The sequence below is a fragment of the Tasmannia lanceolata genome, unplaced genomic scaffold, assembly GCF_043159265.1.
Source record: "Tasmannia lanceolata isolate RefF3 unplaced genomic scaffold, GAP_Taslan_0.1 ptg000012l, whole genome shotgun sequence".
NCBI classification, from domain to species: Eukaryota; Viridiplantae; Streptophyta; class Magnoliopsida; order Canellales; family Winteraceae; genus Tasmannia; species Tasmannia lanceolata.
Window position 1 is genome coordinate 35843016 of NW_027518689.1, and position 17861 is coordinate 35860876.

General features: G+C 42.5%; 1 protein-coding gene across 2 annotated transcripts; it reads right to left on the reverse strand.

Annotated features, from left to right (window-relative positions):
- Positions 1 to 502: 502 nt before the first annotated feature.
- Positions 503 to 16531, reverse strand: LOC143888011 (fantom protein). 2 transcript variants are annotated; one of them, XM_077392285.1, is made up of 3 exons: positions 15510 to 16531; positions 988 to 1061; positions 503 to 885 (listed from the first exon to the last, which is right to left on the reverse strand). In XM_077392285.1, exons 1-3 carry the CDS (start codon positions 16359 to 16361, stop codon positions 756 to 758), a joined length of 1056 nt encoding a protein of 351 aa, XP_077248400.1. In that variant the 5' UTR covers positions 16362 to 16531; the 3' UTR covers positions 503 to 755. The 2 variants fall into 2 exon arrangements, with proteins under 2 accessions (XP_077248400.1, XP_077248399.1); XM_077392284.1 differs by having other exon boundaries at positions 988 to 1070; positions 15510 to 16528.
- Between the last annotated feature and the right edge of the window lie 1330 nt (positions 16532 to 17861).

The following is a 17861-nucleotide window of genomic DNA, read 5'->3' on the forward strand; positions in this document are numbered from 1 at the left end:
TGAGAAGCTTTTTAGGAACTGGATAACCTTCGACAGCTGTTTAAATAATAAAAGACAGGCTGAGATACTGTAATTATCAAAAACATGGCAGTACCAACATCAGTAGGCCTTGATTTATTTCATGTTCTTTTGCCACTGGAAATGTCTACAGAAGGGACCTTCTAAATTGGTAAATGACCAGGAATGCTCAGCAGGGTGAACAATTGATCAACAGGTAAGGATGGAATCCTATATCAGAACTTGAGAGATTCTGCTAAATGCACTCACATTCCAATAGAAGAAAGAAGATAAGATCACTTGGGTAGCAACGGACAGGGATGAGGAGATACAAGGACATGAAGAAAATAACTGTTGTTCTCTTAAGTGGCTCATTAAACTAACCTTAGTAAAGAAAAGAAAGCGTGGACAGAGAAATTCAGTTCTAATTAGTAAATATGGCTGCTAGGAGTGCAGGAAAAGGGAGAGACCCTTCATTATCAATTTTTCCTCGAAACAAATCCCATCACCAATTTGCATTTGATTGACCAAAATAAATGCAAGATTCTGATTTCAGATACAAAAGCTCTTCTGAGCGATAGCAAAATAAGAAAATCTAACCAGTTTAATTTCGGTGAGCGGATTCCAAGCATTTTTCTTATAGATAAGCAGCCCACTCGTTCAGACATCCAAGTAACAATATTCGGTGGAACAAACCGCAATATCTTTTGCCACTTCTACAGATGGGAACGCCACCTTCATGAAGCCCTTTAATGGCTTCATTTCTTTTTCTTCAGACAGCTTTTAGGGCAGTAAGCACCAACTTTCTTGTTTGTTGGAATACATTGAATATGGAAGACAGAAGAGTCTTTGGCAGCTGGTTTACGGGGTGTTCTGGAGAAATGTGGTCTGCAAGATGTTCATTGGAAGCAAAAGAAATCTCTAGTTTAGCACCAAGAAGTACCATAAATTTTTTAGAAATAAAACCTCAATGGCTACAATCAAACTTGCCTTTTTTCAGGAACTTGCTCTAGATCATCTGGAGTTTCTCTAGGAGTTGCTTTCTTGTTGCTATGAGTTCGTCCCTGTGTGAGCTACGATAAGAAGATTCAGGCACAGATAGATTATTTTGTAGAAAAATCAGTTGAGGCAGACGGGCGAACTTATAGTAGAGCCTAGAATAGAATAATGAAAATAAGGGCACTCATAGTGGATATCTTAACAACAGAATCGAAAGAAATTATTGAAGTGGAGATGCTGTTTAATACTTGTTAGAACAACTTTTTTTTTAATGATACTTGTTAGAACAACTGATAACATTTTATTTGAAATAGCTGATGGTAACAAGAGGAAAAGAAATCAATAGTAGCGGGTATTATTGTCAAGAAGCTTCTACATAGCCACACAAAAATTATACGTAACAGCAAAACCAAATCCTGCATAGTTACAAGGTTGCAACACAAGGCAACTAATTAACTAAATCTAAAGGTCCAAAAATAGCAGGCTATTTAACATTTACTGGATAAGCAGATAACTATGCGCATAAGTACCTGTTTCTAGATACCAATTAGGAGTTATTCTGATGTCAATATAAGAATATGTTGATAATCAAGCATTCAGATCAATTGGTTTGTACAATGATATCTAGATGCATTGGGGGCTGATACTAATCAGATTTTTTTTTTAATGACGTAGGGTGTCCCCACCCCACTTTGTAGAGTGGGACTAATTCCCTCCGGATGCGCGCAATCACCCGTAAACCACGCGCATCGGTCAAGCCCAGAGGGATTCAAACTCTCGTCTCTGGGGAGCATACCCAAGACTTTAAGCCAAAGAGACAAACCTGTACGGGTTTGCCCGTACAGGTGTGGCTCTTTGGGGAGTACCAGTAGTAGTAGTAGTAGTAGTAGTAGTAGCTGATACTAATCAGATTGGTAGCACATCTATTGCTTGAGAAAAGATAATTGGCTAAATGGAGAGGAATTAAATGCACAAGACAAATAGAAGTTTTATTTTTCTGTGCTGTAAGGGGGACACCCTCAGTCTTCTTTTAATATACTTGCTACCATTCAAAAAAAAGACAAATAGAAGAATTAAAGAGACGAACATGCCAAGATAATAAAACAAACACAACCAATGCCCTCATTGGCAAACTGAAAGTAAAAAAATATCAACATTTCTTAAACTTCATTGCCAGGGTGGTTAATATTTTACCCCAGAACTAGTATGTTTAATTACAGAGCAAAAACAAACCCAGCCATCAAAAAATCTATCTAGAGTGTTCGATAACTACACAGACCACTACCTCACAAATCATTTGAATACTGGCCTCTTATCGCCCTGCCACAAAAGGAAACAATCTCGGAAAGTACAATACCAGTCGCTTCACACTTTAGTTCTAATTTTGCTATGTTCTCTCATTATCTACAATGAACTCCTGTTGTTTGGTGCTTCCGCCTTTTCCATTGCATGTCCCAACTGCCTATATTATTTTTTCATTAATTTCATCATAATCTCTGCATGTTTTAGCATATATTTGGTGACATCCACTTAAAGTGATTTAGATCAAATCTTGCAGGGCTGGAAACAAAGTGCTAAAAACTTAAAGTGATTTAGATCAAATCTTGCAGGGCCGGAAACAAAGTGCAATTGTTTTAGCATTAGAAATCCTCCGCCCAAATTTCAATTAACATCATACCTACTTCAAGGACATTGAATCACTTCTAGTCTACAATGCATGTGGAAGTTTTTGTTTGATGCATTTCCTTTTTTTTGTTTTTTGCCTGTGGAAGGATCACTTCTAATATCTTTTTTGTTTGAGCTGGGAAAAGTGCCTTGTGATAGGCGAAATAGTCTATAATAGAGTTTAGCAAGCAAGGATCTAGTTTTAGAAGTTGCATAGTTATAGGAGTAGATTTTTAGGGGGTTTCGTAGGCAGCAACTTGTAATACACTTATTATTTTTATTTTGGGCTAATTTAAAACTGAAATTAGGCTTTAATTATGTTGATCTAGGGGCAGAAATTGACCATATACCAATGATTAGCATTAAATGACGGCTTTAAAGTGTTCTGAGCCTATATATAAGAAGTCTTGAGATTTGGAGTGGAGAAGGAGGCGTTATGGCACCACCTAATAAAAGTAAAGTATGAATGTTGTTGGGGTGATTAGAATTGTAATAGTGCGCCGACGGGGAAGGGTTCTGGAGCATGGAAATCTATCACCTACGTGCGGGAACAATTCCACAAATATGTCAAATTTAAGGTGGGTATTTGCGTCAAAGTTAGATTCTGGTGTGACCTGTGGTGTGGCTGTGTGGGGAGCGCCTTCTATCGGAGGAATATCCGGATCTGTTTCGATTGGCCACTAACCCTGATGCGACAATCGCCGACTATGTGGTCCGTGGAATTGGACCCTCCGATGTGTTCTGGGATATCAGAATGCGTCGAAATTTAAAGGATGATGAAATTGCCCGTTTTGGAAATCTATTGAATATATTGTCAAAATGCTATCTATCTCCTTTCAAAGAAGACAGGTGGATTTGGATCCCTGACTCCGATGGGGTATTCTTAGTTCGATCCTTCTTTAAAATGATGAATGAAGGCAGTAACTGTAAATCTAAGAAGGCGTGAGTATGGCTCTCGATTGTTCCTCCTAGAATTGCAGCCTTTGCTTGGACTGTGGTATCTGGATGTATCAATACATGCGAAAGATTGAAAAGAAGGGGATTTCAGATGGCGAACAGGTGTGTCTTATGCAACATGGCAGAGGAGTGTAACGACCATTTCTTCATTCAATGCCCGTGTGTGTATAGCATATGGATGGCCATCATGAGAGCTTTCTGCAGCTGTTGGGTTTTCCAAGGAATTATATTTGATATAATGCTGAATTGGCGAGGATCTCTAAATGGGTGTCTGGGTCAGTCTTTATGGAAGGCAAATCCTATCGCTGTGGTGTGGCACATATGGTGGGAGCGGAATAACCGTATATTTCAAAACAAAATTAGGGGTGTCAACATATTGTTTTAGAAGTAAAACTATCCCTGATGGTATGGATAAAGGCTAAGAGAGGACTACCATATCCTGTTAGCACTATCCTGAGGAACTGGGACCAGGTGATGTCGGAAAAAAAGGGATGTCATGTATTAAACCCAAGTGGTCCCCTCCCCCTTTTGGATGGCTAAAACTTAACTTTGATGGGAGCTCGTTAGGCAATCCGGGTATGGCAGGATTTGGCGGGATAATTCGAGACTGCGATGGTAGAACCATAATGACGTATGCGAGCCCTGCGGGATTATGTGACGCAAATGAAGCTGAAGCGAAGGGTCTCCTTTTTGGGTTAAAATGGTATGTAATGAACAATCTGGGCCCGCTGATGATTGAGGGTGATTCGAGCAATGTCATCGCGTGGGCATTGGGAAGATGCTGCGGACCTTGGCGTCTTCATCAGACTATCGACGAGATCAGAGACTTAATTCTTTTTTTAAATCCCCAGCTTTACCACAAGCGTAGATCTGCAAACTCAAATGCAGATGCTTTGGCAAAGGCGGGTATGCATTTATCGGAGCCGAGGATCATATATCCTTTTACGGATGAGAATGTGATGTAAATCCGATATATTTGGGGGCTAAATGTTGGATATGGCATTTTGTACTGGTTCTGCTTGTGGGACATCATGTCCCCTTTGCTGATTTCTAATAAAGTTATCTTGTTACGTTTCAAAAAAAAAAATTACAGATTAGGATTTCTAGCATTCCCATTTCATAGGAATATAAAAGAACAATGATGATTTATTCTCCAAGCACCTAACCAATAACCACATGTGTGAGGATTTTTTAGGTTCAAGTTCAACCAGTTGGCCTGTGTGGCGGGCGGGGGATGGGAATGAGACTAATGGGAGGAAGATCTAGAATTGGATGATGCAGGAATGGAATGAGAAATGACGATGGGGCAAGGGAAGTTTGATCAATCTCTTGAAGGGATAGGATGTTGCAGAGCAGTGCGTGATGAGGAGAAACACTGCCTAAGACCGACGTGTTGTCGACATTGGAGAGGTTGCTTGGGTAGCCTTCTTGAGTATAAACCAAAGGTTTGAGAGAGCGGTGGAGATGAAAAGAAGGCACCTGGGGGATTGGATTCGCTGTAGGTTCAAGATCTAGAATTGGACGATGCAGAAATGGAATGAGAAATGGCAATGGGGCAAGGGAAGTTTGATCAATCTCTTGAAGGGAAAGGAGATTGCAGAGCAGTGTGTGATCGGGAGAAACACTGCCTAAGACCGGCGTATCGTGGGCATGGAAGAGGTGGTTTAGGTAGCCTTCTTGAGTATAAACCAAAGGTTTGACAGATTGGTGGAGATGAAAAGAAGGCACCTGGGGGATTGGATTTGCAATAGGTTCAATTTCTCCAATTTCAAACAGCATATCACCTGTCGAGAGTGCGGAAAATATTGGAATGATATGGGCAGAAAGGTGGTCCTTCGTCAAAATGTAGCGAAGGGAGGTGAGGGTCACGCTTTGGGAGTGGGGTTCGGATTGTTTCCTATGGCTGCCAGGTGTGAGTGCTGGCGATTTGGGTCCGACAGCGCCCATGTTTTGTTGTGTGTGTGTGTGTGTAGGGGGAGGGGGGGTTCTTTCCGAGATGCGATGTCTTGAGGTAGACTAGTGACGTGTTTGAGCCAAGGATGGAGGAGTAGGGGGCATGTGTTGTGGCTTTAACGACCATCACGTGGTGCGGAGAAATGTTGGTGCAACAGCCAACTGTTGAGGATTTGGTTCTATGGTTAACTAGTGCCAGCATTGTCCGTAACCCAATAAAGGTGGAGTTGGTTAGCCGGTCGAAGGCTTGGATCTGTACTCAGGGAAGTGTGGATGTGGAGGAGCATGCTTTGGCCTCGCTTTAGCTGTCGAGATGTCCGTTCAGAAACCTGTATCGATGGCACACGTTTTTCATTTTACCTATAAAGTGGTTTCGTGGGAGATTCGCGGGGTGACTATGCATGCATGGTCTTTCGACATCTTCATGCTTGTTTTTTTATCGATCTTGTTACAGAGGGTTTGGTAAGGAAGTGGCTTGCTTTTGCGTCGAAGTATCGATGTTTTGTCCAAACAAGCTTTGCATTGATTTGGATATTGAGGGTACAATTTTCTGGCTTTATGTTGTGGCTGAAGAATTAGAGGTATAAAGCTGAGCATTTAGAGGTTGTGAGGGGGCATCATTGACGGCATGTGGTGGACAGACATCTTGTGAGCTTGTTGTAGGATTCAACATGAGGACGGGGATGATGAGGTGGAGGCTGAGGTGGTAAGAGGCTGAGGTGCTGGTTCTGGACTAGTTGATTGGGGACACGTGGTGGTTGGTGTTGGGATCAAGGCCTCTATATTTGGAGTGGTGCCCAGGTAAGAGAGGTGTTTGAACTCTTCTATCTTACTTGTCATGCTTGGTCACATTCATACATGCTAGGTGGGTGGGAGGCTTGAGGGGTTAGTTGTTGGTTGGTATAGACAGGCCTTGAGGAGTAGTCGCATGCCCTGAGCTCAAACTAGACTACGGACGCGTGCTTGGCGCACGACACTGTCTTTTGGTCTAGTCCGGTGGCTGTGGGTTGTTACTAGTGGGACTAGTGTGTGTTTGGAGGATGCGGAAATGGACTCCATTTCTACGCCTGAAGGCTTGGGTGGGGCCTCCAAATGCTAGTTGGCTACATTAGGTGGGCTTTCTAAATTGGGACCCATCAACACGACATAAAGTCCTGAATTGGTGGTTCTTCCCCTTGGTAGCCAAGAGAGGTCGGGTTCTCTAGGTGATTCGCCCGTGGTTTCGTTATTGGAAGACTCCAACCTGGTTTTGTCCCAAGAGTTGGCAAGGCGGTTGTAGGTGGGCCATGGAGGGGTTGCTTTGGTTCTAGGGTTGCCTAGTCTAGAGGAGGCAAGGTGGTGGACCCAGGAGGGGATAGGGTTGATTCTGAGCGTGCAGATGGGGACAATTCCTTCAAGTGGGACTGACACACCGCTGTTGATGTCACATGGTGAGGGCCTAAACCTGGATTGGAGATTTGAAGCAGCCCGGGTATCTTTCTCGGCTAACATTTCTGCAAGGGACTGAGAGACAACATGTTGCAAACAACCCATCCTTTTGCATTAGCGGATTCGTCTATTGATCACCCCTTTCCTATGGGGATTACCACTCTGATGAGTCTTCTACCTCTGGGTACGTTCTCAGACCGATCTCTATAAATGTTGGTTGTTTTCCTACTTTTGTCTCGTCTGAGGAAATGGTGGAAAGGCTGCCAGACCTAGTAGCAAGAACATAAAAAAGCCCCAAGGTTGTCAGTGTTATTGAAGGGGATGGAGGTCTGTTGAAAAGATCGAATTTTTATATTTAATTTACCAATTTTAGAAATTAGATCAAACTCTTCCACTCTTGAAAAATCAAATTCTGGGAAGGCATGAATTGTCCTTTCTCAAATAAAACTCGAGATTGAGGAAGGAGTGTTGATTGAACTTCATCCTTACTATTTAATAAATGTTCACTCTCGATTCTTTACTTTCTTCCTTGATTTTTTGCAAATTGAGGTACAAAACCTCCTCTTTGCATGACTTGGAATTTTTTTATTTTTTTTTGGAATGATTTTACATGACTTGGGTTTAGATTCTTCATGGGAAAAAAGTGTTATATTTTGTCCATACTTCACAATAGAATATGTGCTTTTCTTTTCACCATAAGTTACATCCTGATCATATTGTCACTGTCCCCCAAGCAATATATGACAATCATCCATGGGGTTGCATTAGACCACAATTCCTCTTTGTACTTGGGTCCAACAAAAGACATAACTAAGCAGTGAGTAGAAATAGGTACCTCACCTTCATGAACCATTGTATCTTGTACATGTCTTAATGCTTTTCTTCTTTCAATTATAATTTGTGTACAATCTTCTTTCAAACGATGTTTCCATTGGATCCTTCATCTATAATATAATTATGCAGTTTCCTCCTAAGTTCCACCTTGTTCGAAAAATGCTAGATCATTTCCACGCATCTTCATTCATGATCTTAGAGGTGATAATAGTATTGTTGTGTTTGTTGAGAGACACGAATAAAGAACGAGAGAGAGAGAGAGAGAGAGAGAGAGAGAGAGAGAGTCATATGTGTCCCTCTCCTCCATGCTGTGTGTGTGTGTGTGTGTGTGTGTGACTAATGTACTCTCAACAATGTATAGTATATCCAACACTCTGCCTCAAGCTGGAATGTATACCAGCTTGTTACAAATATTACTCAACTTTGTCTGACTCAATGGCTTAGTAAACATATTAGCTAGCTGATCTGTTGATTGGGTAAACACCGTGCTTATCTCTACCTTCTGAACCCTCTGACGGATGAAGTGACAGTCCACTTCGATATGTTTAGCTTGCTCATGAAAGACTGGGTTCATAGCGATGTGGACAGCAGCCTTATTGTTGCAATACAATTGTGCTGGAGACGAAGGTGAAATACTCATTTCTGATAAAAGAAAGCGCCAAGGTGAGTAATTCGACCCATCCAACTTAATAGAGGTCTTCTGAAGGTTAGGAACATCCGAACTTGTAGAAGAGGAAATCAGAGGGAGAGCCATAATGCTAGTGATAAATCAAATCACTACATGAACAACTAACAAATCAGCAACAATCAGAAGCCGAAGACACCACCAACAACAAGAAAGAGAACCACAATGAAGAACGGAACGCTATCTTACACATCACCATGCGACTCCAGGGAATGAACAGAACCCAACAAGCACCACCACCATAAATAAATCAGCAGGCATATCTATCTGGAGCCGCCAAACACAATAATGAAAAGAAGGATTAGAGGATTTAGGTCATCAAAGAGAAAGAATTAGGGTTGTGGTTAGGGTTAGGGATTGGGTATTTGAATATGGGGTTATGGGGATGTGTAGAGGGGATATGAGGATGTTTAGAGGAATGCGGCCAGGGAATTGGGGATTCGGGTTAGGGCAAGAGAAAGATGTGGGTTGTGGCAATGGAGAATGTGGATGGAGAAGGGTGGATTAGGGTATAGAGTGAGGTGGATTTGGGAAAAGGGGATATGTGAATGGAAGAAGGGTGGGATGTGTTGGGTTTACGGCAATAGGGTGGGATGGGTTGGGTTTATGGCAATAAAACAGGGTGGGATGGGTTGGGTTTACGACAATGGGAGAATTGGTTCATCAAGGGAAAAGGAGGTGGGGGGATCACACTCTATAAATTCGATACCATGTTTGTTGAGAGAGAGAGTCGCATGTGTCCCTCTACTCCTCACTAAAAATTCGATCTTTTCAACAGACCTACCACAGGAATCAACAGACTTCCATCCCCTTCAATAACACCGACAACCTTGGGGCTTTTTTATGTTCTCGCTACTAGGTCTAGCAGCCTTTCCACCATTTCCTCGGACAAGACAAAAGTAGGAAAACAACCAACATTTATAGAGATCGGTCTGAGAACGTACCCAGAGGTAGAAGACTCATCAGAGTGGTAATCCCCATAGGAAAGGGGTGATCAATAGACGAATCCGCTAATGCAAAAGGACGGGTTGTTTACAACATGTTGTCTCTCAGTCCCTTGCAGAAATGTTAGCCGAGAAAGATACCCAGGCTGCTTCAAATCTCCAATCCAGGTTTAGGCCCTCACCATGTGACATCAACAGCGGTGTATCAGTCCCACTTGAAGGAATTGTCCCCATCTGCACGCTCAGAATCAACCCTATCCCCTCCTGGGTCCACCACCCTGCCTCCTCTAGACTAGGCTACCCTAGAACCAAAGCAACCCCTCCATGGCCCACCTACAACCGCCTTGCCAACTCTTGGGACAAAACGAGGTTGGAGTCTTCCAATAACGAAACCACGGGCGAATCACCTAGAGAACCCGACCTCTCTTGGCTACGAAAGGGAAGAACCACCAATTCAGGACTTTATGTCGTGTTGATGGGTCCCAATTTAGAAAGCCCACCTAATGTAGCTAACTAGCATTTGGAGGCCCCACCCAAGCCTTCAGGCGTAGAAATGGAGTCCATTTCCGCATCCTCCAAACACACACTAGTCCCACTAGTAACAACCCACAGCCACCGGACTAGACCAAAAGACAGTGTCGTGTGCCAAGCACGCGTCCGTAGTCTAGTTTGAGCTCAGGGCATGCGACTACTCCTCAAGGCCTGTCTATACCAACCAACAACTAACCCCTCAAGCCTCCCACCCACCTAGCATGTATGAATGTGACCAAGCATGACAAGTAAGATAGAAGAGTTCAAACACCTCTCTTACCTGGGCACCACTCCAAATATAGAGGCCTCGATCCCAACACCAACCACCACGTGTCCCCAATCAACTAGTCCAGAACCAGCACCTTAGCCTCTTACCACCTCAGCCTCCACCTCATCATCCCCGTCCTCATGTTGAATCCTACAACAAGCTCACAAGATGTCTGTCCACCACATGCCGTCAATGATGCCCCCTCACAACCTCTAAATGCTCAGCTTTATACCTCTAATCCTTCGGCCACAACAGAAAGCCAGAAAATGGTGCCCTCAATATCCAAATCAATGCAAAGCTTGTTTGGACAAACCATCGATACTTCGACGCAAAAGCAAGCCACTTCCTTACCAAACCCTCTGTAACAAGATCGATAAAAAAACAAGCATGAAGATGTCGAAAGACCATGCATGCATAGTCACCCCGCGAATCTCCCACGAAACCACTTTATAGGTAAAAGGAAAAACGTGTGCCATCGATACATGTTTCTGAACGGACATCTCGACAGCTAAAGCGAGGCCAAAGCATGCTCCTCCACATCCACACTTCCCTGAGTACAGATCCAAGCCTTCGACCGGCTAACCAACTCCACCTTTATTGGGTTACGGACAATGCTGGCACTAGTTAGCCATAGAACCAAATCCTCAACAGTTGGCTGTTGCACCAACATTTCTCCGCACCACGTGATGGTCGTTAAAGCCAACACATGCCCCCTACTCCTCCATCCTTGGCTCAAACACGTCACTGGTCTACCTCAAGACATCGCATCTCGGAAAGAACCCCCCCTCCCCCTACACACACACACACAACAAAACATGGGCGCTGTCGGACCCAAATGGCCAACACTCACACCTGGCAGCCATAGGAAACAATCCGAACCCCGCTCCCAAAGCGCGACCCTCACCTCCCTTCGCTACATTTTGACGAAGGACCACCTTTCTGCCCATATCATTCCAATATTTTCCGCACTCTCGACAGGTGATATGCTGTTTGAAATTGGAGAAATTGAACCTATTGCAAATCCAATCCCCCAGGTGCCTTCTTTTCATCTCCACCAATCTGTTAAACCTTTGGTTTATACTCAAGAAGGCTACCTAAACCACCTCTTCCATGCCCACGATACGCCGGTCTTAGGCAGCGTTTCTCCTGATCACACACTGCTCTGCAACCTCCTTTCCCTTCAAGAGATTGATCAAACTTCCCTTGCCCCATTGCCATTTCTCATTCCATTTCTGCATCGTCCAATTCTAGATCTTGAACCTACAGCGAATCCAATCCCCCAGGTGCCTTCTTTTCATCTCCACCGCTCTCTCAAACCTTTGGTTTATACTCAAGAAGGCTACCCAAGCAACCTCTCCAATGTCGACAACACGTCGGTCTTAGGCAGTGTTTCTCCTCATCACGCACTGCTCTGCAACATCCTATCCCTTCAAGAGATTGATCAAACTTCCCTTGCCCCATCGTCATTTCTCATTCCATTCCTGCATCATCCAATTCTAGATCTTCCTCCCATTAGTCTCATTCCCATCCCCCGCCCGCCACACAGGCCAACTGGTTGAACTTGAACCTAAAAAATCCTCACACATGTGGTTATTGGTTAGGTGCTTGGAGAATAAATCATCATTGTTCTTTTATATTCCTATGAAATGGGAATGCTAGAAATCCTAATCTGTAATTTTTTTTTTTTGAGACCTAACAAGATAACTTTATTAGAAATCAGCAAAGGGGACATGATGTCCCACAAGCAGAACCAGCACAAAATGCCATATCCGACAATTAGCCCCCAAATATATCGGATTTACATCACATTCTCATCCGTAAAAGGATATACGACCCTTGGCTCCGATAAGTGCATACCCGCCTTAGCCAGAGCATCTGCATTTGAGTTTGCAAATCTACGCTTGTGGTAAAGCTGGGGATTTTAAAAAAGAATTAAGTCTCTGATCTCGTCGATAGTCTGATAAAGATGCCAAGGTCCGCAGCATCTTCCCAATGCCCACGCGATGACATTGCTCGAATCACCTCAATCATCAGCGGGCCCAGATTGTTCATTACATACCATTTTAACCCAAAAAGGAGACCCTTCGCTTCAGCTTCATTTGCGTCACATAATCCCGCAGGGCTCGCATACGTCATTATGGTTCTACCATCGCAGTCTCGAATTATCCCGCCAAATCCTGCCATACCCGGATTGCCTAACGAGCTCCCATCAAAGTTAAGCTTTAGCCATCCAAAAGGGGGAGGGGACCACTTGGGTTTAATACATGACATCTCTTTTTTTCCCGACATCACCTGGTTCCAGTTCCTCAGGATAGTGCTAACAGGATATGGTAGTCCTCTCTTAGCCTTTATCCATACCATCAGAGATAGTTTTACTTCTAAAACAATATGTTGACACCCCTATTTTTGTTTTGAAATATACGGTTATTCCGCTCCCACCATATGTGCCACACCACAGCGATAGGAATTGCCTTCCATAAAGACTGACCCAGATACCCATTTAGAGATCCTCGCCAATTCAGCATTATATCAAATATAATTCCTTGGAAAACCCAACAGCTGCAGAAAGCTCTCATGATGGCCATCCATATGCTATACATACATAGGCATTGAATGAAGAAATGGTCGTTACACTCCTCTGCCATGTTGCATAAGACACACCTGTTCGCCATCTGAAATCCCCTTCTTTTCAATCTTTCGCATGTATTGATACATCCAGATTCCACAGTCCAAGCAAAGGCTGCAATTCTAGGAGGAACAATCGAGAGCCATACTCACGCCTTCTTAGATTTACAGTTACTGCCTTCATTCATCATTTTAAAGAAGGATCGAACCAAGAATACCCCATCGGAGTCAGGGATCCAAATCCACCTGTCTTCTTTGAAAGGAGATAGATAGCATTTTGACAATATATTCAATAGATTTCCAAAACGGGCAATTTCATCATCCTTTAAATTTCGACGCATTCTGATATCCCAGAACACATCGGAGGGTCCAATTCCACGCACCACATAGTCGGCGATTGTCGCATCAGGGTTAGTGGCCAATCGAAACAGATCCGGATATTCCCCCGATAGAAGGCGCTCCCCACACAGCCACACCACAGGTCACACCAAAATCTAACTTTGACGCAAATACCCACCTTAAATTTGACATATTTGTGGAATTGTTCCCGCACGGAGGTGATAGATTTCCATGCTCCAGAACCCTTCCCCGTCGGCACACTATTACAATTCCAATCACCCCAACAACATTCATACTTTACTTTTATTAGGTGGTGCCATAACGCCTCCTTCTCCACTCCAAATCTCCACAACCATTTGCCGAGTAGGGCTTTATTGCAGCATCTAATTTTTCCGATACCCAATCCCCCCATCTATCGAGCTCTGCAAACCTTTTCCCACTTCAATAAGTGCTTCAGCCTTTTCCCTTGCTCCTTACCTTCCCAAAGAAAATCTCTCTAAACCTTTTCAATTCTTCTAGCGTTCTTCACAGGGATTTTAAAAATTGACATAAAGTATACCGGCATATTGCTAAGAGCCACCTTAATGAGGGTGATTCTTCCTCCAAAGGAGAGATACTGTTTTTTCCATGTGCTTGGCTTTCGCTCCACCCGTTCCACACCTAATCTGTAAATGCATCTACATTCTTTTATATTCCTTGTCATAAAGGAAATGAGATTCTTGACAGGAGGTGTTGAATTTTTATTATTTTGAATGGTTAGGTGTTGATTTGTTATACGAGATAGATGTATGGGATTTTCAAAATTCACACCATGTTTATTATACTTTTGAACATTTTCTTAAAGGAATATTACCCATATCCCACTCTCGCATATTGAATCCTTGTCGTACTCGTATCTCTATCCTAAAGATTTTGAAGCTTTGAGGATTGCCTTATCAAATCCTTGCAGTACCCAATACCCGCATCATGGTAAAATAGTTCTGAAGTGATCTTTCAGTCTGCAGTTGAGGTGTATGTGCTGGCTCCAAGCATATTCTAAGAATCACTAAATTTCAGAAGGAAGAAGAGGAAAATTATATTGTCGTATCACACAAATTAGCACTTGAGATTGGCCTTCGTATCAACGCGATGTCAAAACCGTTTCTCCTTTCATAACTAAGGGTACACATCAAATGTCATTAGGAATTCAAATTGTAACTGTCAACACGTTTCATAAGTGGTCTCTTCCACCTGACAAAATTATCGACATAATGCTTGGCCTAAATAACTGTAAGCCCTCCTGTAGCTCGGGTATATTGTCTTTGTATAATTCATACTTATTGATTAAATAAAACATCAAAGCAAATTATTTATTTCCTGTCCAACAGAAATGATAATGGACAAATAATTAAATAAATGAAGTTGATCGACATGTTAACTATGTAAACGCGCACAGACCACAGCATGATATGCGGATAACCAAATCCACCATTGCAATCTGATACGTGCCTAATCGGCCGTAACACAAATAAACAAAGAAAAACATAGAAAAAGAGAGGAAGGGTTGATTCGAGGCAACCGGACGTCCTAGAGATTCAATTCAAGAGGAACCATGACTCTCCTAAAGCAAAGTTTTTGTGTTGCCAAATTCTCTACATTTTCATTGAGAGACAACTCCTTAAATACAAACACAAAGAATTGCCACATCACTACTACCCTATTAACCCACTTGGATGACACATAAGCAATAACTAGCACCCACAACCCTAAAACACATTCCCACAACTACATAATAACCGCATTACAACCAAGGTTTAAAATTTCGGTTTCGGTACCGGTTTTGGACCCTGAAATTTTGAAATTTCGGTCAAAATCTAGTACAAAACCCAAAACCAATATTTTATTCAATATTAAATTTCGGCCGAACTTACCGAAATTTCGGTGAAATATTAAATTAATATTAAAAAACAGATTTTTGGGTCAAATTTCGGAAAAACCAAAATTTCGGCCGAAATAAATGACCGTTTCGGTTTTTATCGATTTCGGTGTCCGTAATTTCGGATTTCGGTTGAAATTTAAAACCATGATTACAACTACCCCATAAACACCATAATTATATGCACATGTCACAATCTACCAAGTATCAACAACCTCACTCACAAATATTGGGAAGATATTTCAAAAACACATAAATGCCTAACAGTATAACTTATGAATAGGCATAAGTTATTTCATAAACTTATGAATAGGCATAACTGTCTAAATAGAGCATTACAAACAGACAGTTATGGAATAAAGGCCTTACTTCATTAGCAGACATCAAGTGTTCTTTAGGACCTGCTTCATTGAATGCGTTCATAGGCAAACAAGACGACTGCAATTTCACTTTTTCTCCACCCAATCTATCAGACTGACCCAACTTCCTCTTCTTTCTACAGGACGACACATTCCCCGAATTCCACTTCTTATCGCGGATTTTCCAAACATTCCCCTTTCTAAAAATCAACTTCTCAGACTTCCACATTGGCGAGCTCGTGTCTATAATCGTTACTTCAGCACGTGAAAAAGCCGAAAGATCCGAATCAATCTTTGAAGACTCCTCTTCAGGGTTTACCAATTGAATCCCATGTTTCCTCGTCTTTATCCTATCATCCAATTCCTTCACTTCCGCCACACTATTATCAGCACTAGACGGCGACATTGCCGGAACACCATCAGCTCTCTGCGCGCTATCATCGACACTGGCCGAAGCAGACAAAATGCAGATCTTAGGGTTTGACTGTTTCCGACTACTTTTCCGATCATCAAAAGCTCGGATTCGCCGGAACTCGCGCGGATCTCCTGAATTGAAAAGCTCAGCTAGAACGCTACTCATTACATCGAACCAGTCCTCTTTCTTTTCCCGAATCTCCGAAATCGTAGCCCGATTGAGGCCGAAATTTTCATCGGTTTGTGCAGAATCGGAGTTAGAGTCCGGACGATTATCTTCTTCCGGAGTTTTTGTATCGGATGAATAAGGGAGATTAGGGTTAGGGTTAGGGTTAGGGTTAAGGAAGTGCTCCAAATCGAGGCTGTTTTCGACGGGAAAACCCTTGGAAGAGCGGAGGCGGTCGAGCCAATTTGAAGTGGATTTGTCGGTGGTGATTGAGCAGAACATTTTGGTTGATTGTTGAATGAAGATGGACGAAGGTTGGATCTCAGAGATGTTGTTTAAAGGAACGCGACATTGGCGAGAGAATCAGAGGAAGAAATGCAGGGAAGGATTATATAGGGTTTGGGTTTTTACTTTTTAGGCTGTGCGGCTTCCCAATAATATCGACGAAGTAACGAAGACGCGTGGCTGCGCGAGATTTGTAATTACTTCTAACTTTTGATATTTTTAGGAGTGCAACTTGGGTCGGGTTGAGGCCAACCCCAACCCAACCCAACCCAACCCAACCCAACCCGACCCGAGCAACCATTTGCTCAACCCGAACCCGACGAGGTTCGATCCGACTCGGCCACGAGTTCAACCCGATTCCAATCTGGGATTTTAAGCTTAAAAAATAATAAAAAATTATTAAAAAGGTCAGGTTCACTTTGGATTGGGTTGCCCAAGCCCTCAACCCCTCAACCTGGGTTGAGATTTGTCTGGTTTGAATTCGTCGGGTTCAGGTTGAGCCCGCCCGAGTTGCACCGCTAGATATTTTCCGAATGCGAGGCTTTGATTGTGGCTTTAAACATGGACTGATATATCTGTCCCCTTCGAATATTGTTTTAAAAAGAACACTAAACATAGTGGCACACTTGCATGAACAAGATGAAAGACGCCCCCATTGGTTGAAAATCACAAATACCTTCGACTTTTACATTTTGGGTGATATTATAAATGCACTTTTGTGACTTTCAACCAATGCGGTGCCTCTCGTTTTATTTATGCAAGGGCGCCCTCCACTTTAGCATTTCTCTTTTTTACAATATTAGACGATATGATGTATTAGCAAATCCGATCCGATCGTGTATAAATAAACGGAAAAGTAAAACAATTACACAATCAAAGGTAAAATGGAAACAACAAGAATCACAAGAGAGCGATAACACATAAAGTACACAAGAATTTACGTGGATCGGCACAATGGCCTACATCCACCGGTGAAATCACTTTCTTCCCCTATTTGAGAGAAGCTAAACAATATTACAAAAGGGATTAACACGATCCTGTCAGCCCATAACCCTATTTATTCTCTTTCAAGGATACACATCTCTCTCCAACCCCTTTATTTATACAAGAAAGAACCCCTCTCTCCTTTTCTACGTAAGGAAATCACATGAGAGAGAAAAACAATCTCTCCTGGTTCTTCTATAGAAGAGTAAAACCCGAACAAACTCTTTGTTCTTATTCTTCTTCTCTAACCCCTTTCTCTTCTTTCCTGTGCAAAAGGAAAAACCAAACATTGTGCGTCTTCTTCTTTTCCCAAGACATGAGTAGTTCCTTAATCTCTTCTCTACTCTATCTTTTGTAGAACAACCGTGCCAAATTTTGAAATTCAAAACTCTCTCTTCGCATCATGTTTCCACTCAATGTGGCTGTGGAAACAGTTTTGTAACTCTTATGGAAAACAAGACAAGAGACACAATAGTTACAACTAGTAATATTGTCACCAACACTTAGTCAAGA

Excerpts from the sequence above, each read along its gene's own strand:
- LOC143888011 (XM_077392284.1), bottom strand. The coding sequence starts at position 16,361 with ATGTTCTGCTCAATCACCACCGACAAATCCACTTCAAATTGGCTCGAC. Across the intron at positions 1,071-15,509 it reads ACTTGATGTCTGCTAATGAA|CTCACACAGGGACGAACTCA; the intron begins GTAAGGCCTTTA and ends TTCTTATCGTAG. Across the intron at positions 886-987 it reads GAGCAAGTTCCTGAAAAAAG|ACCACATTTCTCCAGAACAC; the intron begins GCAAGTTTGATT and ends AACATCTTGCAG.